Source organism: Pelobates fuscus, chromosome 5, assembly GCF_036172605.1.
Source record: "Pelobates fuscus isolate aPelFus1 chromosome 5, aPelFus1.pri, whole genome shotgun sequence".
NCBI classification, from domain to species: Eukaryota; Metazoa; Chordata; class Amphibia; order Anura; family Pelobatidae; genus Pelobates; species Pelobates fuscus.
In genome coordinates, this window is record NC_086321.1 from 227,394,556 (window position 1) to 227,416,915 (window position 22,360).

Here is a 22,360-nt window from a genome sequence, read left to right on the forward strand (position 1 = left end):
GAGGGCACACACAGAGTGAGACCGACTAGTATAAACAGGGATACTAAAATGACCAGAATACAGATTGAAGTTCACAACTGAAAGATAATGCACATTGGTTGTTTTTCTTCCTATATCTAGAGTTGAGCAAACCTGGACTGTAAAGTTCGGGTTCGTACCGAACATTCCGGTTTTTGGACCCCGGACCTGAACACTGACATATCACTCTGTTCGGGTTGGAGTTCGGTGTTCGATTTAATGGCTCATTTTGAAAGGCTGCAGGGCAGCCAATCAACAAGCGTTTGACTCGTGTGCCCTTGAAGCCATCACAGCCATGCCTACTAATGGCATGGCTGTGATTGGCCAGTGCAGAATGTGACCCAGTCTCTCTATATAAGCTGGAGTCGCGTAGCGCCGCACGCACATGAGGTCTTATTAGTGTAGGGAGAGGATGCTGCCGCTGTGAGGGACAGCTTGGGAAAGAATTCTGCAAACTAGTACATTAGTGGGGTGCACTTCATACCAGAGAGTCAAATAGAAGCGTCAAATAGTGTGCTTACAGCGCAGTTGTAAACTTTCTAATTGTTTTGCTGCTAAACTGCTAAATAGTACATTTTGGGGCCTGCTCTTCATATCTGAGAGTCAAATCGAAGCGCCTAATAGTGCGCTTACAGCACAGTTGTAAACATTCTGATTTTCTGGGTGCTAAATAGTACATTTGGGGTGTGCACTTCATATCTGGTGTATGTGTGCAACACTGGCTAGTTACCGCTTCTCAAGAAAGTCTAAAGACAAATAAATGTTGCCTATAGTTCAGGTAGTATAGAAGGCAAGACTGAGACAAATCATTCGGGTTACGTTTGCCTGTTGACATGTTAATTATCTTAGACCATTAAAATTCAATAATCAATGAAAACACACTATAATACATATTTTTGTATGACACTTAGACAAGTTAAAAACAAGACTACAAGTCAAGCTATAACAAAATTAAACATGTTTTAAAAATATGTATGGGCCAACCAGTGGCTGTAAACAAGAAGTTTTTTACTGGTTACATTCATGACTACACACTCTAGTGAACAGGACCTTCATATAGTGTGCTTTTATTTATTTATTTATTTATTTTATTTTTTTTAAATCGTACAGCATCCTTTCATGTGCTTTTTAGATATCATATTGTTAATTACAAATTCTTGTTTAGCCTGATTTTTATTTTTGTTTTAAAGTGACAAATAAGTGTTGTGATCACTTCATATACAGAAGCATTAATATACATTTCTATAGTTGTGTAAAGACACAACTACAAAGTTAAAAACCAAACGCCAAAACAATGTGCCAGACAATCTACCTGTGCATGGCTAGTGTGATACAATAAGTCTAAATCTTAGAAATGCAATAACCCACAGAAGATGGGCGAGAATTTTTCTTTTTGCAAATGGAACTTTGATTCGAATTTACTAAATCGGTCACTTGTTATATTGTTTCACACCTACAACACTTGTTACACAGATCTAAGTGATAAACAGATATTTTCTACACTAGAAAATACCAGATAACATGCTGCTGTATTTAAACCAGTTATCAATAGCTAAGAGGTACTTAAACAATATTGTAATTCTGGGGCAATACCCTCACAAGTCAAACTGAGAGGTCAGTTTATAGGGAAAACTGTTGCCTGGACGAAATTCTAAAACAATTTCCAGATGTCCTTTGCAGACTTTACATGCTGGAAAAACACAGGTGCCAACTGCTGTGGCTTTCTGCAGTGTGCATACCGGCAAGGAGGGCAGGGTTGAGGAGTGGGTGGAGGCTGATTAGGTCCTATACCCCACATGGAATCAAGGTCATGCGAGTGATGTGTGCAGTTTGGAGGAAGAGGCGCTGGTCGCACAGAGGCACCTGCACAGCAGAAGAGGGAGCAGGGTGCAAAAGCGGAGAGGACGTCCCCTAGCGCTAGTCGGCCTGTATTATCTTTAGAATTCCCACAGTTATCCAAGTAACAGTTGAAGCGATCAAAAGAACCATAAGAGATTTACGAGCCTTTCGCAGTCCGGTGACCGGGACCCAGACACTGTCTGGGCAGCGGTTGGACGACCGGGACCCAGTATGCCTGATGTAGAAGTTAGGAGTCACAGTGTGGGATGGATTAGCAGGGTCTGGTGCAGGGTAACTGCACGCACCCTGGTGTTGAGAACCAGCATTTGTGCGGCCACTTACCAGGACCCTGATGCAGCTTTAGTAAAGAGTACTGGATACCAGAAGCCATCACCAGACTGATCCGCAACTTGGAACAGGATGTGACATTTACTGTAGCGGCTGTGCGCACTTTCGGCATTCTCACCCTGCTGCTGCTCGCCTGTCTGCGCTGCAGTGTAACTTTGGCCTTCCCGCTCACTGCCTCATATGCAATGTGCCCACAAGGTGGAACTCCACCTTGTACATGCTGAAGAGGCTGTTTGAGCAGCAGCAGGCAATAGTGGAGTTTCAGCTGCAGCACGCACGGGTCAGTGGCTCTGCACCAGACTTCCCTCCAATTGATCAGAGTTAAAGGATTTCAAGTGGACTCATTACAATTACAGGGCCTCTAAAGAGTCCTGTATTGTTTGTCGTCACTACCTTCCCACGTTGGGAGTGGGTCATTTGCGCGCCTGCTGCCTTCCTTGCATGTGGTAGCTGTTTGTCAGGGTTCCTGTATGGAATCAAACCCTGATTCCTCCTTACCTGTGGTCACCATGGTAGGCACAGTCAATGGCATCGAAAGTTGATATGGATGACATACAAATGCGTCGTCCCCTTCTCGTTGGGGAGCACATTGAAAAAGTGCTCTAGCATGACTAGCTGGGTGATCTCCTCTGGGAACTTGGCTTAATGGGAGTTGAGACAGTTCTGGGTGGCCCTTGTGATGCCACGGTGTATACCCAGATATATCAGAGCTGCTGCAGAAAGTGTGGGCTGTCTTTGCGCGAGCAGCAGGAGGCGATAGTGGAGTTTCAAATGCAGCACGCACGGGTCAGTCGCTCTGCGGAACAGTTTTCTTTTGTTTGTCCCAATATTTTGGGGACTACCCCAATAAAAAAAAGGGAGCATCCACAGTGAACTGTACACCGTAAAGGTGCAGACCTGTAGAACCCTCGCTGGAGGGCTACTTCAGGGGATCTCAACAAAGCTGGTACTCTGATAACATTGCAGATTATATTGGTACTACGATAAAAGAATACATTTTGAATTGGCTAGACTTGTGTACAAACTCATTACTGCTGGTGTGACTGAATCAAATGCCTTTTAAATCTGTGGCTGAACAAAACGGTCTGGGATTTACCTGTGGGGTCGTATTTAATTAAGACTCCACTGATAAATCCCAGACACATCCGTTTGTTTAGCTGCAGATTAAGAAATTGCCTTTTCAAGTATTTGTCCAAGTCTAATACAGGTTTCTGGGGAATAGTGTATACACTTGTTAAGTAGTGAAATGGTTAATGGGCTACTCCAAGCAATATCACCACTACTGTGCACTGTAGTGGTTATGGTGCCACAAGTCTCCTGGTGGTGGTCCACTGTTGCGTAATATCTATTTCTGTGGAGGATTACCCTAATGACCAAACATTTGTACAGTGAAAGTTTCCCCCCCTCCCCCTCGCATTAGTGATATCCGCTCTGTTAGACTATGGATGAAATTCATTGACTAAGAATGCCAGTTGACACACAGCCAATAATGTCCATGCAAACCTTAACAAAATTGGCTATTGCAAATGCAGAACAGGAAATTCTACTTTAGTGATATATGAACAAGGGCTGTGGTGCAGGTGCCCATATGAGACAGTTTTTGAATTATTTGACACTTAACAGTGGGACAAAATCAGGAGACTCGTGGTACACTATTACTTTGCCAGTTGTGGCTATAAAAATTATGAATAAAGACTTGGTCTTTTAATTGCTTGCCTCTGTCATTTATACCTGATTTAATATAAATGTCTTGCACAATGAACAAAATGCCTAATGGTAATTTAATGCTAATGATTCCAGATTTGTCAGTTTGCTACAAGTACACTTTCTGCTCAGCAGAGTAATCTGAAAGGTCTTCAAGGCACTTTATAATCCAATAGGAGTCTAGCAGCAAAGCTTTGGTGTTATTTAGTAATCACATGAGGTATGGAGTGCTTCTGCAACTGAATCTTTAGGGGGACTACATATCAATTTTCGTGTCTTTATTTATATTTTCCTTCACTTTCTTCAGAAAAAGTGTATAATTAGGAATAGTTCTTCTGCATGGAAATCTCCTCTACGCTTCTCTGTAAAACCTGCAGCGTTATCAGGTTGCCAGTTATCATTGTGTTAATTACATTTTCGGTTCTTCTCCAACAAAATACATATTTGTACAGCTCAACTTTGCTGTGGCTTTTTGTTTTGTGTACCTTGTCTTGCATATCCATTCACAATTTTAATCTTGCCTAGTGTATAACTTTTTTCCATTCTTGACTTTGAAGACTTTTGTTTGTGCTGTACATCTTGTATAACATATTCATGACTGTATGCCTTGTCGTAAGTGACAACACTTATATATTTATGTCTGTCTTTAAAGGTAGTATGGACAATACTGATATACCCATCGGAATTCTCCCCATTAAACCACATGTTGGTGGTAAGTTCACAATACAACTCATATTTCCAGTTTGAGGATGAAAGGATGACACAGCCTATATATAGAAGCTTGTCAGACAAATGATAAATTGTATTTTATTTTTTTGTAAAGCCAGTATGTATGGGGATGACACAGCTTAGCCTTCTCATAGAATCCTCGTAGCATACCAGTGTTCTATATTCATGGGAAACAAAAACTGAACAGCTTTTATGCTAAATGTTGCCCATCACTATTCTAAAGTGCTGCCATTTGGCCCCTGCACAGCTGTACAATTAAAGGAAAGCAGGGAACTAATGTTTAAACATACATAAAAATTAGCATTTTCAGTTAACAAAAAATCCAGATTCCAAACCAAAGGTGTTCATGGTGCATTGCCACAACTAATCTACCATCCATCATCTGATATGTTTTATCATACTTGCTCTGTTCTTTGTGACTGTTAACTGTTTCACTAGAGGTTGAGCTGTAGAAATTACTTGTTTATTTGCAACGAGATGGCAGCTGAGACATATTCCACTTTTAGTGACTCAGTGTCAAAAAAATATTTTGCATTCATCATGGGACAACATCTGACTTCTGTAATTCTTCAAAGCGCACTGAAATCAAAGCCATATCTAATGGAACCCGAGGAATGAAAGAGACAACCTTATATTGTAGCAGACAGCCCTCTATTAATGATACTATGTAGCTTGCATCTTCCTGTGGCTGTATAGGCAGAAAGCTAGATGAAATTGTATGCTGAGATGATTTTTAGAAGCAGTTTCAGCTCCTTGCTGTCTGGACGGCTACAATATAAGGTTGGACTTTTATTTTTTTGTTATTATTATGGTTCTTTTGCATATTTTTTTATATTTTTTAAAAAATATATATTTTTCAATATTTTGTATGCTCAATATTATTTACCATATATTTTTTATAATATATTATACATCCCTTTCTTTTTGATATATTTTATAGAAGTGTGCACACCAAATCCAGCATTGATATTACCAAGTACTGTTTTATGCAATTGTAATCCAATATATTTTTAGACTTTAATAAGAGTAATAAAATGTTTAACATGCTTATTATCTATGTGACAAGATTGTATTTTTTTTTTTTTTTTTTTTTTGCGCTTCTTAGACATTTCTATAGATTTTTACCTTACAGGAAAGTGTAGGGATACTTTCTCTTAAAGGAGCAGAATCTTTAATACCTCTCTCACACTAGTTACTGACACACCCTGTATTAAGTGAATTTCACTCTTTACTAAATAATATTCTGTATTACTATTCATCCCATCACTGGGAGTTTATTTGTCTGCACAGTTTATAAGTTTGCCAGAGAAGTTCCCACTCTCTAGGTATCTACTATATCTAATGGAACCAATTGTTTAAACATTCGCAGACTTTCCCAAAAGCTGAGTACCACTTGGAAGTGGTAAGCAGCAGTAGCTTCAGGGGCCAAAGTAAACCAACTGAACAAGTACTTACTGGTGGGGTTCTGTGAATTTAAAGGTGGGAGTTCCATTCAAATTAGGCAACATTCAGGAGATGAAGACATTGCTATGCTAACTTTTAGAACTGCTTTCATGGAAGAAGGTCCAGAAAAATACCTCTAGGCATTGTGCAGGTGCTACTTTGTACCTGGCATTTAGTTGGTGAATTCCCTTACAGTGACCCTTCTCTCACATGGTATCCGGCAAGATGTTTTCTCAAAGTGCAAGTCATAACAGATCAATATGTTCTCCAACATGCTAGACTTTTTGTGCTGGCTGTATGCAATTTAAGAGCACTTTGTATAAATTGGGACTTTATGAGGACAACTAAAACTGACCTTTTAAAGTCTCTGGTAGTAGTCTCTCTAATACCAAACATAAGCTCTCCTGTTCTGATGTCTGACTTTTTTTTATTTATTTTTTTTTATATAATTGACGGTAGTCTCCATCACTGGAGATGGAAGTTAGACTCTATGTGGGGGTTCCCAGATTCCTATTGTGTTTTGGTGACCCGTTGCCCAGTGTTGGTGCAGGGTATGTTGAATGTATTTCTTGTCTGTGCCTTCCCTACCCCCCCCCCCCCTTTTTCCTGACCTATTGTTTCCCCAGCAGGGCATTATCCTATTGTCCCATGGTCACTGCCAGACCAGTTTAAACTAGCTGTCCTTTCCCTCCTCAATCTCCCATCAGCCCTTCCTTTTGTCTGGCCCCACCCTTCCTTATACTGTAGTGCTCCATTCCCTATTGAATGTAAATGAGGCTGTTGGGGGCATAAATGTGTGCTATGTGTATTCAAGTTAGTGGCTCTTTTAACCTTCACCAAGTGTTGTCTTGTGTTTGGGGAAAGGGATATAATCTGCTGATGAAAATGGTTTCCAGGGCTTTACACACAGTAGCCTGGTCCAGGATGGAAAAAGGCATCAGAGATCCCAGTCTGACGTGCTCCAGGATCCCTGATGGAAGCATACTTAACGGAGATACTAGTCTGGAGTACTCGAGCTCGGTCAAAATAATAGTATCTTTTACCAATGTTGCTTTCCGTTCTAAATCGGTTTACCATTGTTTGCTAGACATGTGCAATTCGTGTTGGTACGAATTTAAATGTCTGAATTTTGGCAATTCGGCAATTTGGACATTCAGAAGAATCCGAAGTTCTTTAGATTTCTGAAAAGTGGCAAAACAAAAGGAGGGCATTTTTAAGGGAAAGGACAGGAATCTAACCCTACCCCTAGTAGGATTAGGGGTCAGGGTTAGGGAATTCCCAAAGTCCCGAACCAAACTGAAATTTTTACCCATGCACATCCCTATTGTTTGGTTTTGTTTATAGTAAAAAGAAAAACGCATATAGTTAGTGAAAATCTTGCAGGACCGCTCTTGACGCATCTAAAACAAGTAATACGGTCTGGCAGAGGTAAAGCTATATTTTTAAAAAAATAAATAAAAATAAAATAATAAAATAAAAAAAATTACAAAAAAATTTAAGTTTGTGCCCTGTGTATTCAGAACATCTAATAATGGAAACTGTTCTGCATTTGGTTATAACACTAGTGTTTGTGTTTTTTGTTGTAGAAAGTAATGCCAGCTCCTCTGTGTATGAGGCTGATCCAGCAAATCAGAGCTCCTCTGCTGCATGGGCTATCCTACCTCTTTGTAAGTACACAGCTGCTTCCAGAGACTAACTTTTTCTATAGTTTTCTTTTTACACATTATTTTTGCTGTGAATATGAATAACAAGGATGACATAATAGACCTTGCAAAGTTTACAGGGACTTGACATGTAGTTTCCGGTAACGCGATAACCTAGAAATAAGCACATCTCTAAAGTAAGATAGAAGGACATGGTGTATGTTGTTAAATGGTAGTATATTAGGTAGGCAAGAAATATGCACAAGTAATTCTATAGAATAAGCCTAAAAAGCTGTAGAGAATAACTAATAGCTGAGCACTGATTCTTGCAGGACGGTGTGCTGCAATAAATTAGAGGCATAGCGATAGTGAGTAGTACACCTTACACAAGTGGTCAAAACGTTTATCATATGCTAGCATAATACGCCACCCTTGACAGCCGTATGGACATTGTAGAGCTATAAATGGTAGCATAAAAAAAGGTGGCAAGCACGGGGTGCTGCGAAACACCGTTTAGGAACCGCTGCTATAGACCATTATGACATAGATTATAGAGCAATACTGTGTCCCATAGTTTTTTTTTTTAAGTTTTTTTTTTGGTGACTATTCTATATTCTACTTGATACATTTGCTAAACTAATGGATAATTTGCACAATTAAGCTCTGCTCTGAAAACTATCCCTCCATTATATGAAGTTTCAAATGTGCATGAATTCCTATGAACCATAGAACTTAAAGGGACACTATAGTCACCAGAACAGCTACAGTTTATTGTATTCTGGTGAATATAATTTACTTCAGGCTTTTTGCAGTAAACACGGTCTATTCAGAGAAAATGCAATGTTTGCATTACAGCCTAGATAGAGATACCTCTACTGACCACTCCTCAAACTGCAGCACTGACTCAGAAAGCACCTCTAGCAGCAGTGTGCAACTCTGCCATTCATGGTCTCCGCACTCTGCACGGACACACTGAACTTTCCTCAGAGATGCATTAATTCAATTCATCTGAGATGATTGGCTAGGGCTGTTTGGCTTGTGTGCCCCTGATATGCCTCTTGGCCAATCCCATGGGAAAGCATTGTGATTGACTGAGAATCACTTCTTATGTCAGCCAAGCTGGCAGGTCAGGGGCAGAGCCAGCAGCTGCAGACTTGACTGCAAGTAAGATATTGCTATATTTAGGGAGGCGGGCACATAATGGTTTTAACACTATAGGGTCAGAAATAGGTTTGTGTTCCTGACCCTTTAGTGTTTAACGACTGGTGCACTCCTGAAATGTAACCATGTGGGAGCAATGCATCTGTGTTGAAGGGTCCCTGTAATGACTCTAAATTTTTTGAAGTGTTAATAGTTATGGCAGCCATGGGAGGATACCTCATGTGGCGAAACTGGCAAAGAAAGAATATGAAAAGTATGAACTTTGACAATCCAGTATACCTAAAGACAACGGAAGAGGATCTTACAATAGATATTGGACGGCATGGAGCAAACATTGGGCACACGTATCCAGCAGTAAGTATCAAATAAGAGCCATTTTATATGTACAGCTTCATATGTAAAGAGGCTTCGCGCATGATAGTCAGAATTGTATATGGCTTATTAATAAAGATCTCCAGTGGATCCAGTATGATCAGAATAATTTGAGTGTCATGACTATTGTAGATGTAGAAATAACAAGTTTATTTCTGGAACAGTGTCTGGTAAAAAAGCGCAGCTTTGGTACGATAACGTGTATTAATTATAAGACCCTTTCAAAGCTTCCTTTAACTTTTCCTTTTCTGATCATTAGATATCTGTTGTAAATACAGATGATGATCTTTCCTGAGCATGGACTTTTGGTTGGCATTCACCATCTTCCTTCAGTCTACACGGCTTCATCAGGATTGTTCCTGTATGGTAACCACGCCAGTGACTGAACACCACCTGCCCTCCTAAATTCATGGATGGACATTAAGAGAAGACTTTGCAGATCTTGAAAATGGATATTGCCTACAACAGGAACCTCTTGTATATATTTAACATTGTTCAGCTCTTGATATGGTTACCATCCAATCTCATGCCCCCCCTAACTTTATTTTTTTTTATTTTTCTGGTCAGTATTAGCAAAATCCTTTCCTCACAGGCCAAGTACTGTATAAAGCACTTTCCATATGAAGCCATATCCAAGCAAATAACCTTTTGTGCTCTATGTATAGTGAATCCACCTGTACATATTTTGTATAGGCAGTTTGTACATATATCTAAAGAAACACAATCACTATTCTAAAGCACTTTGAAGTATTTTGACTGTAAATAAGTTTCTGTACACACTTTTTTTTTTTTTGGGGGGGGGGGGGGGTTCTGTTATATTTTTTCCAATGTTTGGGGCGACGGCAATAGACGAAGAAAACGGGTCATTCATATCAAATTGCCAAATAATTTCTAAAATGTAAAGAAATTTTTGTATGTGTGAATGCGACTGTAAATCTGTCTCGACTGTGACCTTTTTTTCTATAGAGGTATGCAGAGGGTGAAATCCCTGTCAAAAGAACCACTGGAGATTCTTTTCAAAATAAACAAAAATGACTTTGTTTGACTTTTAGTTTTTCTTATCTGGAGAGCTTAAATTAAGTTTAAAAAAAATAGCTTTTGATCATGTATAGTCAGCCACCCACTGTTCTTAAAGTAGCATACTGCCCATATTTTCCTATAGTAGTTTCCATAGATGCACTGTTAAAGTTAAACCAATGAACTGGATTTCCTGCTGAATGCAGTGGGTAGGCTGCAACACAGATGGCAAGTTTGCTGTACCTTTAATGAAAATGATTCCTTAATGGCTTCTTGTGTCCACTGGTCCTAAATGCAGTCACCACTAAGCATGTTACTTGCATGGGATTATACAGGTTAATAGAAGTGCCAGGTTTTCTAGCTTTATTGCATGTAAAGTGCTGGACGCTTACTATAGATGCCTTGTATGAGGCGCAACCTCAATATTTTTTTTTATTTTTTTTTTTGGTCGACTCCCTCCTCTTTACAGTGAGATGCAGCGGAATCCCTTTTCTTATCTTGAGAGCTGGAGTGGAATATTATACCTAGGGTACAGTGTGTAGCTGCTGGGGTCACTCTGATTTTCCAGCTTCCTGGAGCTCTGTGCATCACGTTCAGGCTTCCAGCATCATTATATGGTGTGCAAGTGAACTAGACAATCTCAAGAGAGTCCAGCAGTTCTTTTGCCATCCACTTCACAGGCACCGAGAAGACAGCAGTAGAGCAGGCACCTGCCAGCAATGCACTGTTTTTTAAGGTGATTGCTCTGGTGGTAGAGTGCTGTGCTTCCTCTGCCACCCATGGTGGTCCAACCCCTGATTGGTGGGATTACTTGGAGTGATGTACTGAAAATTATTCTTAAATACCATGGACCAATAGGCTGGTTTACTCGAAGTCAGGGGTCCTCAAACTGTGGCTGAACTACAACTCCCATGATTCTTTGAATTACATAGCCATAGAATCATGGGAGTTGTAGTTCAGCAGCATCTGGGGGGCCGGAGTTTGAGGACCTCTGCTCTAATTGGTATGCAGCATCAATAAAGGACCACTGCATATCCCACAATAGGAGAGATACAAATTGAGCAACATAAGGAAAGTGCTGCCCTGTAGTATGTGCAAATCGCATGTAGTCAATATGATAATCAACCAGGACACCTGCACCATATATTAATTATTGCCATTTATATAGCGCCAACAGATTCCGTAGTATATTATGAGAGGGGGATTTAACTATAAATAGGACAATTACAAAAAACTTACGGGAACAATTTGAGTTTACATTCTATAGGAGGTGGGGGGTGTAAAACACATTAGGACAGGAATTTGCAGTCAAATAAGGTGGGTTGCCCTTTAGGAGAGAGCAAGCGACAGGTAAATATTTAGGAGGGATAATCCTGATTTTGGGCCAAATCACTGTTCTTTTCTGTCCTATGTCCATTTCTTCTTGGAGCTCCATATTGGTGGTTTATCTGAGTGTATAACAGAAATCCACAGTAATGTCTCTAAAGTACAGTAAATATGTTTACAAATGAATCTGTGTAAAGGTGTCCTAGACTACATTTTAGCTGTGTAAACTGCGGCCAGAAAGTAACCAAAAACCACTAAAAGACATGTCCAAGTTCAGCCTTTATCCTATTTCTTTTGCTGTTGATTCACAAGAAGGCCAAAAACAGTTTGAAGCACTTGTCTCAGAACAGTCTTCTACTGGCCACACTTCCACTTATTCTATTAAAGGTTTAATATAAGGTATAGTTTCGGAGAAAGGAACACTATAGTAGTGGAATTCTTTTAGGAAAACCTAGTCCTGAGAGATGCATTGTGGGGTGGGCGGCTTATAAAGCCAGGATGCAAGATCATAAAAATCAACCAACGATAAACAGACACACTCCAATAACCTATCCTTTTCTCTCATCTGAGTTTGGGAAAGAACAGGGAGTTGTCAGAACTCAGAATTAGAGTAGAGAAACCATTAAGAACAAATTCCTAGTCCAAAGCTTCTAATGCGTGATTTTTATTTGCCTGTGAATTAGGCAGCGGGAGCTTTGCCCAGTCAATGGATTTGGATCCAATGAGTCTAAGGTTAGCCTGCTGTGACACCTGATGCAGCTTGGACAAAACTAATGTCATTCAGGAAAGGTATTCCAGCTGGCTTACTGACAGCACAAAAATGGGGAGGGTGTGGAGGGGAAGAATGGACGGTCACACTGCAGGAACAGGGTCTTTGCACCAAATCCACTATAGTAAGGTTAAGTGGTTAGTGCTTAGTGGCCCTTTTTAAAAGCATTTTGGTCTCCTATTGATGCTGTTTTCTCAATTCATATTGTTTAGCTTTGCAATGTTGTATGGTTATGATATAGCTCTTTTCCCAACCACTGCAGACATTTCTGTAAGTCTTTTCAAGAAGGAACTAAACTCCTTATATGCTGCATCTTCAAGATATTGGCTGAATCCAACTTTATCTAGTTTTTAATATCCTCCTCCAAAAAAGACAATTGTAACATCATCTGCTACCAATGCCACAAGTAGATCACCCACTGTCAAATGGGGTATTCTGAACCTACATCTGAATTTAATACATGGGTGTGTTGGTTGCAGGGGTGTACCTAGGAATCACTGGGTCCTGATGCAAGAATCACCCTTCCTTGCTCCCTCTAAGCAATGCACCTGAGAGGGATGTGTGTAGTGCCTGACTATGTGAGGGTTGGGTGATTGTGATACATGTTGGTGGAGTGTGATTGTGTGGAGTAATTGGACAGGATTGGGGTTACTTTGTTAAGCATGGCAATCCCCCATGTGTGCTGATTTTACTGCCAGCACACTGGCTTCAGTGCATCCCATACTCCCCAGCATGCACCACTAGCACACAAGTCAAATATTGATTATTTCATTGAGACGTAGGGGAGGGGGGGGGGGGAGACCATAAAAGCACTTTTGAAATAAAATCTATACATCTGCTAGCATTTCTCAGGGTGGAATGGGTAAGTGAGTTGTCAGTTGCCCAAAGCCTACTGACTTTTTTTTCTTAAATATTTTCAAAAATATTTTTTTTTATTCAAATAGGTCTTGCTGCAGCTGCTCCCCTCTGGTCATTAATGCAAGATTGCAAAAGGAAAAACAATCATTATTATAAAACTAAATTCTTGCAGTTTTTTTTTCTCTTTTTCAATTGTAATTTTGTTGGATTTTCAGTTGAAATGTAATTAACAACAGTGTGTTAGCATGACATAAAGAAAGTCAAATCACACAGAGAGCAAAACAGAATATTACAAAATGAGTATGCAAGTATCTCGGATTAACATATGCCCTTAGAATAATATTCATTATTACCATCACATACACCCTGTTCCAAATGATTATGCAAATTCTATTTAAGTGTCACAAAGATTAAATATTTCGTTTTTCCAGTTTAACTCATGGATGGCATTGTGTCTCAGGGCTCTTTTGATCACTGAAAACAATATCGGACACCTGTGATAAGTAGATTGCCAGGTGAGCCCAATTTAAGGAAAAACTACTAAAGGAGGGTGTTCCACAATATTAAGCAGAGCACCATTTTCATGCAATATAGGGGAAGAAAAAGGATCTCTCTGCTGCCAAAAAGAGTGAAATAGTTCAATGCCTTGGACGAGGTATGAAAACATTAGATATTTCACAAAAACTTAAGCGTGATCATCTCACTATTAAGAGATTTGTGGCTGATTCAGAGCACAGACTGGTTTGTACAGATAAAGGCACATTGAGGAAGATTTCTGCCAGATCTATGCATCGGATCAAGAGAGCAGCTGCTAAAATACCATTACATAGCAGCAAACAGATATTTGAAGTTGCTCGTGCCTCTGGAGTCCCACGGACATCAAGGTGTAGAGTCCTCCAGAGTCTTGCAACTGTGCATAAACCTTCTATTCGGCCACCATTAACCAATGCTCACAAGCAGAAACGGCTGCATTGGGCAGAAAAATACATGAAGACTAATTTTCAAACAGTCCTGTTCACTGATGAGTGCCATGCAACCCTGGATGGTCCAGATGGATGGAGTAGTGGATGGTTGGTGGACGGCCACCCTGTTCCAACAAGGCTGCGACGTCAGCAAGGCGGTGGTGGAGTCATGTTTTGGGCCGTAATCATGGGAAGAGAGCTGGTCGGCCCCTTTAGGATCCCCGAAGGTGTAAAGATGACTTCTGCAAAGTATGTGGAGTTTCTGACTGACCACTTTCTTCCATGTACAGAAGGAAGAACTATGCTTTCCATAATAAAATCATCTTCATGCATGACAATGCACCATCTCATGCTGCAAAGAATACCTCTGCATCAATGGCTGCTACGGGGATAAAAGGAGAGAAAGTCATGGTGTGGCCTCCATCCTCCCCTGACCTCAATCCTATTGAGAACCTTTGGAGCATCCTCAAGCAAAAGATCTATGAGGGTGGGAGGCAGTTTACATCCAAACAGTAGCTCTGGGAGGCTATTCTGACATCTTGCAAGCAAATTGAAGCAGAAACTGTCCAAAAACTCACAAGTTCTATGGATGCAAGACTTGTGAAGCTGCTATCAAATAAGGGGTCCTATGTTAAAATGTAACGGGACCTGTTAAAATGTTTAAAAAGTTAAAATGTTGTTATAAGTTTGACTGAAATAGCTTTTGATTTCAGTAAATATGCTGCACACACAACAAATGACAATTTTCAGTTCTTTACAACCTATAAAGTGTTTTGAAACTTACTGTACGTAATAATTTGGAACAGTGCATTGTAAGTGTTTTATGTTTAAAAAAAATACTGTTATCATTAGGAGGTTTGTTCAATAAAATTTGAATTGTACTCTTAATAGTTGATAACATGAGAATTATGCTGACTGTTATTTACATCAATTATTTAGGTAAATGAGAAAAATATAATTTGCATAATAATTTGGAACAGGGTGTATATGCAATGCCAAGCGTCCTCTATGTTCCCTTCTAGTCAAAGTGCCTCCACTACATAAATATTCCCCATATAATGTCGAAATGAACATGCACAATCCTTACTCCAGATCCCATCAGTAACACAGATGAAGAGAAAAAGGAACATTTGGACATCGATACTCATTGTAGCAAGTAAAGAATACAAAAGGAACTGCATTATCAGCAATTTAGTTGGAACAAAATTGTCACTAGATTCCGCTGGAACACCTATGGCCATCACATTGCAATAAACAATAATTAACCCCTTCATTTAAAAAAAAATGTGATATTTAATATAATTATGATGTTGTCAACACTGAATTGGCATAGCAAAAATGTCTTGTAATGTGTCATACACTGTTGCATCCATTTTTGCAATAGATGCCTTTTTCTTCCCATTATTGGTTTTTATTTGAAGTTTATCAGAAAAAATAAAATAAGCATCCATTTCCACTTGTTACATTTGTCATTGTTACGTCACCATACATTAGCACATTGTTAAATGGTAGCCCACCTCTCATGGGTAACAACAAGATCGGCTGCATTGTACATAAAAATTAGGTTACATATTTTTATAGTGTCATGTATGCAGTCCTGTTTCATCTAGTAAACTACTTTGGATCGTGATGATTCACAGCGATGTAACATGTGTTAGCACGTTGGATATGGACATATACAAACATAAATGGACCATAAACAAACCATGCAAATCATAATGTAACAGTGAATCAAAAGGTGTATAGGTCTTCGCTTCGGGCTATGTCACAAGTGTGCTCTCATTCTCTAGGTTAGGGGCACTGGGGCTTACTCAACCTTTGTGAGTCTCGTGTCTGGACTATGTGGGGTTATTGCTGATGCTATCATCCGTAGAGTGTATTTGGTATACCCTTTGCCAGTTGGCCCAGATGTCATTAAAGGTTTTTGTTGATCCTTGCAATCTGTGGGATATTTCTTCATGGAGTCTGGTGGAATTCAACTTCTCCAATACCATTGCGATATTTGGGGGATTCTTGGATTTCCATTTTTTTCCAGCTAAACTGCTTTTGGTGGCTATAAGTACCTGGATAATGCTTGACCTCTCTGGTTTAGTTAAGTTGTCAGGTAGCATGTGTAAAAGGTATGTTTCAGATTGCAATGGCAACGAGACACCTGCGAAATAGGAACAGGATTTGTGGAAGTACAATCATTTGGAGTTGACTCGGCTGAGCCATGAGACTGATTTCCCCTCCCAGGAATGTATTGTTGTCTGCAATTTGGATAGTAATTTCAAATGGTTTTCTTTGATCATAGTATGCCTATTGGTTGTAATTTGTATATCTAGGTATGTTAAAGTTTTTTCAGTTCAATCAAACGTGAACCGGGAGGAGAGGAGACGTTTGTCCTCTTTAGTCATATTGAGCATGTGCGCTTGTGTTTTTGCAATATTATTTTTGTAATAGGAGACAGTCCCATAGGGAGACCTGTGGTTTGGCGAGAATGAGGATCTTAACTGTGGACATCCATAAGGAGCTTCTTCCCTATACCATTCTGCACATGGTCTGGGTTCTAACTGGCTTCTACATTGATGCAACTATTGATCTGGATTTAGACTTAGCTCAGTGCCAATATTGGTGTGACTATGACACAGATCAGGATTCAGACTCTGGTCGGTGCCAGCATTGATACGTCACTGCTTATAACATAGACCATGGCTGGCATCAAAATCTATGTAAATATGATGAGTGGAGGAGCAAACAGCCACAGGTAACCTTATGGCAGACAAGACTGGCAGGTATGACATAGTTTACTTGCCATCATACAAGATTAATGTAACAGCTGAATAAATCGATTGCAGGCCTATTGCAGCTGCTATCAGAGTACACATAGCCTGGTTCACAGTATTAATGTCACTAAGCAAGTGATCACGCTTTTTGCAAATTGCAAAAATTGTTATGGAGTTTGGAATGACCTTGTGAAACTGATATAAAAAATTGCATTTTCACTCTTACTTCTATATGTCAGCAATGGTCTATAAAGCACCCAGTAGGAAACAGAAAAAACCTTGCCATAAGGCTCAATTAATTCTTCTCTGTGCAATGGATGACCTAATCAAATGAGGTGCACCTCAGTGTAGTAAATAGCTTTTATGTAGCATGATATTTTCGACTTCCTAATCATCTGAGACATAATCGGCCAACTGCTGGGTTTGACATATTGATTGATTACATGGAGATTCTTCTGGATTTTAGATGAATTGAGTATGTTATATTTAGCTCATGCAATACATCCAGTGCTTCAGTAATTGAATTAAATATTAAAGAAAAACGCTGGTTCATTTGTCTGAGATCTCTGACTTGGATTATTTGTTATATGCATATATCATGCTCAGGTCAGTATTTCTCATTAGACAGAGTAGGCACCTGTTCTGTAGGGGGTGCTTATTTACAGCTCATACAATGTGCCTTTTGGAAGCTCAGGTGGGCTGGTGAGAGGAGATAAGTACCAAGAGCCTTGGCCAGTGTCTATTGCCCACTTGCCGGCACTCCCCTGATTGTGGAGAATTGACACAGTAACTGCAAATTGTAGGAAAAAATTGCCAAAGTATAATAATTCTCTAAATCCTTCACAGCTCTGCTATTTTGGCCAAACATAATTATATTGTGATTTATTTCTTTTGCAATATGCCACATTTCCAAGTTAAAGGGACACTATAGTCACTTGAACAACTACAGCTCAATGTCTTAACACATTAAAGGCAGTGTTTACATCACTGCCTACTAACAGTCACTCAGATGGCCACTAGAGGTGCTTCCTGGGTTAATGCACTGATGTTCAGCTACTTAACGCTCTGCATGCAGGTGTGGAATATTCCTCAAAGAGAAGATGCTGATTGGTACAGCACAGCGTGTTGCAGCACACGCACAATAAACTCTCAATGCTCCTACCGATAAGCATTGGTTTGAGCGGGGACAAGGCCTACTGTGAGGAGACCCGCCTTTAAGTAAATAACTATTCCAACCTTGCATTGCAAGAAGTTCTCTCTATGTGAACAGTAGTTCAACTTTAATCTCTTCTTAATAACTTTTTTATAGTTGGACCAATTTCTGTATTCATGAGTTAGAGCACTCTTATCTATTTCTATACTATTACATTTTCAGTTATGTCATTGAGGGTGTTTTTCACTGGAAGGTTTTTAATTGAGTTTGCATAAACCCCTTGATGTATTCTTTTAACACTTGTTATAGTATATATATGCATGCAAAAAGTAACGTGATGCATATATAACATGTACTTTCATCTAGCAATTTTCTTAAAATCACGTTAATAGAAATATGAAACATAGTTTTGCAATATTGAACTGTGAAACTGGATTTTTTTTTTTGTTGCCTTTAGCTGTAAAAATAATTATTATCCAGGAAACAGAGTTTTACCTTGAACACAATGACATCAATAGAATGCAAAGTACTAGTGAGTCGAATCCTATTTTGAACAGTGAAGATTATTCAAAGAGCTTGTCATCTAAATAAATTATCAAGCAATTTGTGGATGTTTTGTACAAAACACAGTTCAGTACCTACTTTCCTGAACCAAAAGAACTTACTATTTACATTCATTTTTATAGATAGTACTTGGTGTGTAGAGCTATACAAAAATAATTACTGCGCTCAGACTCCCACTACTCTTGGGCGGCAGCAATGACCATCACACACATCAGCTCCAATACATACAATAAAAACCAAAGAAAAAAGTTTCTTGTGCATTATTCCAAATCCCTATGCATATTTAAATAAATGGAGGCTATTTTGTAACTCCAATGGCCATTAGATGTAAGCCTACCTGACACGTCAAGGCAAACCGCTTAGCTGGGTCCCACACTAACAATTCACCTTGCTTCCTTGAGCTATAGTCAAAGAAATTTCTAATGAGACAGAGAGGGGTATTTTTCTAAACCTCTACATATTAGCCCTTAATAGGAAACACATGGGATGGGTGGCAGCATTGTAACATGACTGTGTGATACAAAAGTAAATACAATTACATAAAAATAAGGGATATTAAAAAGAATACCCCTCTCTGTCTCATTAGAGATTTTTTTGCTGGACCTCAGCAGGTTATGTCCTATGTTACACGCCATGCGGCTCTGTGAATCCCGGTCACGCTCCCACAATGTGTCAATAGATCTCATGGGAGCAGGGCTGAATATCATAGTGTCACTTGGCAAAGTGAGGGAGAAGACTCATCACTCAGAGACTTACCATCATCATCACTAGGCACTGTGGTAGACTCATCATCAGGCTGACTTTGACAGTCAGCACTCCAGGTAATGAAGGCAAAGTAATTGTGGGCAATGTGGCATGGATGTGGCTATGGGCATAATAAAATGTCAGGAAGGGCAAGGGTGTGGGCATAATAAAATATGAGCAATGTGACATGTATGTGGGCATGAAAAAATGTGGGAAATGTGATATATAAGCAATGTGGTGTGGATGTGGGCATAATAAAATGGAGGCAAGCTTAAATATATATATGTAGGTAATGTGGCATGTGGACATTATAATATAGCTTGTAATCCTATCTGTATTATATTGAAAGATGAGAGCTCCAAAATCGCCAGTCCCATGCCTGTCAACTAGAATGACAATCAATGGAAGAAATAATACATTTGTGCATTACATTGCACAGCTGCTCTGCTTGCCCCTAGACACAAGGGCCATCACTCAGAGCCAGCCTTAGGGGTATGCGAGCTTTACAGCCGCACTAGGTGTCATGGCAGCGGGGGGATTCGTGCTGCCGACATACATAGGCGTGCGCACGGGGTGTGCCGGGTGTGCCTGGGCACACCCTAATCCCCGCAGCACGCCTATGTATTGAGACCGGCAGGGGAGATCTCAGGATCTCCCCTGTCGGCTCATGCAGAGCTGGCGCAATCCGAGCGCCGGCTCTGCTCTCAGCCTCCCTCCTCACCGACCCATAGGCAGGGAGGGAGGCAGGAGAGGACCCGGGGAGCTCAACCAGCAGCTCCGCCGGGTTCCTCTCGCGAGATCTGAGCGTTGCCACAGCAACGCTCAAATCTCGCGAGAGTGAACTCTAGCCCCGCAGGGTAGAGTTCACTCTCCACTGGACCACCAGGGATGGCGGTAGCATGGTCCCCCCTCCCTACATAAGGTAACAAGGGAGGGGGGATATTAACTAAACGGCACCACACCTCCACTGGACCACCAGGGAAGGCAGCAGGAACAAGAATCCCCCCTCCCTACATAAGGTAACAAGGGAGGGGGGATATTAACTAAACGGCACCTCACCTCACCTCCACTGGACCACCAGGGAAGGCAGCAGGAACAAGAATCCCCCCTCCCTACATAAGGTAAGAAGGGAGGGGGGATATTGAGTCATGTACCCCCACCTCCACCCCCCACAATCACCCACACACATACAGCACACACACAGCACCTACACACATACAGCACCTTCACACATACAGCACCCTCACACAGCACACACACACATACAGCACCTTCACACATACAGCACCTTCACACATACAGCACCCACACACACAGCACACACACAGCACCTACACACATACAGCACACACACACACACACACACACACACACACAGGACCTACACACATATAGCACCCACACACACAGCACCTATACACATACAGCACCCACACACACATACAGCACCCACACACACATACAGCACCCACACACATACAGCACCCACACACATACAGCACCCACACACAGCGCAAACACACACATACAGCACCCACACACATAGCACCTACACACATACAGCACCCTCACACAGCGCACACACACACATACAGCACCCACACACACAGCACCTACACACATACAGCACACACACATACATTACCCCCACACACACAGAGCACCCATACAGCACCCACACAGCACCTACACACATATATAGCACCCCCACACACACAGCACACATACAGCAAACACACAGCACCCACACCCACATACAGCACCCACACACATACAGCACACACACAGCACCCACACACATACAGCGCCCTTACACACACACACACACACACACACACACACAGCGCCCTTACACGCACACACACACACACACACACACACACAGCCAGCAGTGTGTGTGTGTGTATAAATATATATATATATATATATATATATATATATATATACACACATACATATACACGCGGCGTATGTTTGTGCTTTAGGGTGCACACCCTAATGCAATAGGCTGCGCACGCCTATGCCGACATAGCTCACACACTCCTAGGGTGACAGGTATCAGAGGGTTCACAGAGCACTCCTATAAAGGATGTCCTGCCACCCTGGTGGAGGATATAATTATTCTCCACCAGGGACTATAAAAGAACAAAACAAGGCAGTGGAAGGCAGGAGTAGCAGGGATGGGGTTTAATGAGTGGCGAAGGCAAAGTTAAAATAACAGCATGCGTGTGTGTGTGTGTGTGTCTACCTGTAACTGTGAAGATTTTTCTGGACAATTGGATCTCTTTTATGTGTGTTTCATTTAGTGTGAGTATGTGTAAGTTAGTATAAGAGAGAGTGTGTGTGGGTGTGTGTGTATAGCAAGTTAGATTTTGGTGTGTAGTTATTTTAGTGTGTGTTTGAGTGTGTGCCTATATTCAGGAATGGCTAATGCATAAACATGCATAAACTCATATGCATTTTCTCATAATCACAGTTAAATATTCTGTAAGTGCATCGGGTGGAGGCGGCCATAACTATACTCTTCAGCGGGAGGACCTGGTGTCCCTGACAGGCACCAATCATGGGTGGTGGGTGGGGGCTGTAATTGATTAAATATAGGGAAAGAAGCTAAAGGGTAAAGGGACACTTTGATGTCAACTCACTTTAAAAGTTTGGATCTCCTGCTCTGTAAATTGAACTTTAATCACACTTATACGCAATAAAGGAAGTGTATACATGAAATGACTATTTAAAGGAAGTGTTTAGAAAAGCTGTGTAAGTCACATGCAGAGAGATGTGGCTAGGGCTGCATAAACAAAGTGATTTAGCTCCTAAATGGCAGAGAATTGAGCAGTAAGACTGCAGGGGCATGCTCTATATACCAAAATTGCTTCATTAAGCAAAAGTTGTTTTGGTGACTATAGTGTCTCTTTAAAAAGAGGTGTGGATATGCTAGGTCTCAC

At 40.6% G+C, this 22,360-nt stretch overlaps 1 protein-coding gene across 2 annotated transcripts in view; it reads left to right on the forward strand.

Moving 5' to 3' along the window:
• Positions 1–10,383, forward strand: part of VLDLR (very low density lipoprotein receptor) — a 90,330-nt gene extending 79,947 nt beyond the window's left edge. The window contains exons 16-19 of one of the 2 annotated variants that reach the window (XM_063455084.1): positions 4,562–4,621; positions 7,668–7,748; positions 9,070–9,239; positions 9,517–10,382. In XM_063455084.1, the coding sequence (XP_063311154.1) occupies positions 4,562–4,621; positions 7,668–7,748; positions 9,070–9,239; positions 9,517–9,552 (347 nt within the window). In that variant the 3' untranslated portion in view covers positions 9,553–10,382. Of the gene's footprint in view, positions 1–4,561; positions 4,622–7,667; positions 7,749–9,069; positions 9,240–9,516 lie in introns of both variants that reach the window. The other variant, XM_063455085.1, reaches the window with a different exon arrangement.
• The last annotated feature ends 11,977 nt before the right edge of the window (positions 10,384–22,360 follow it).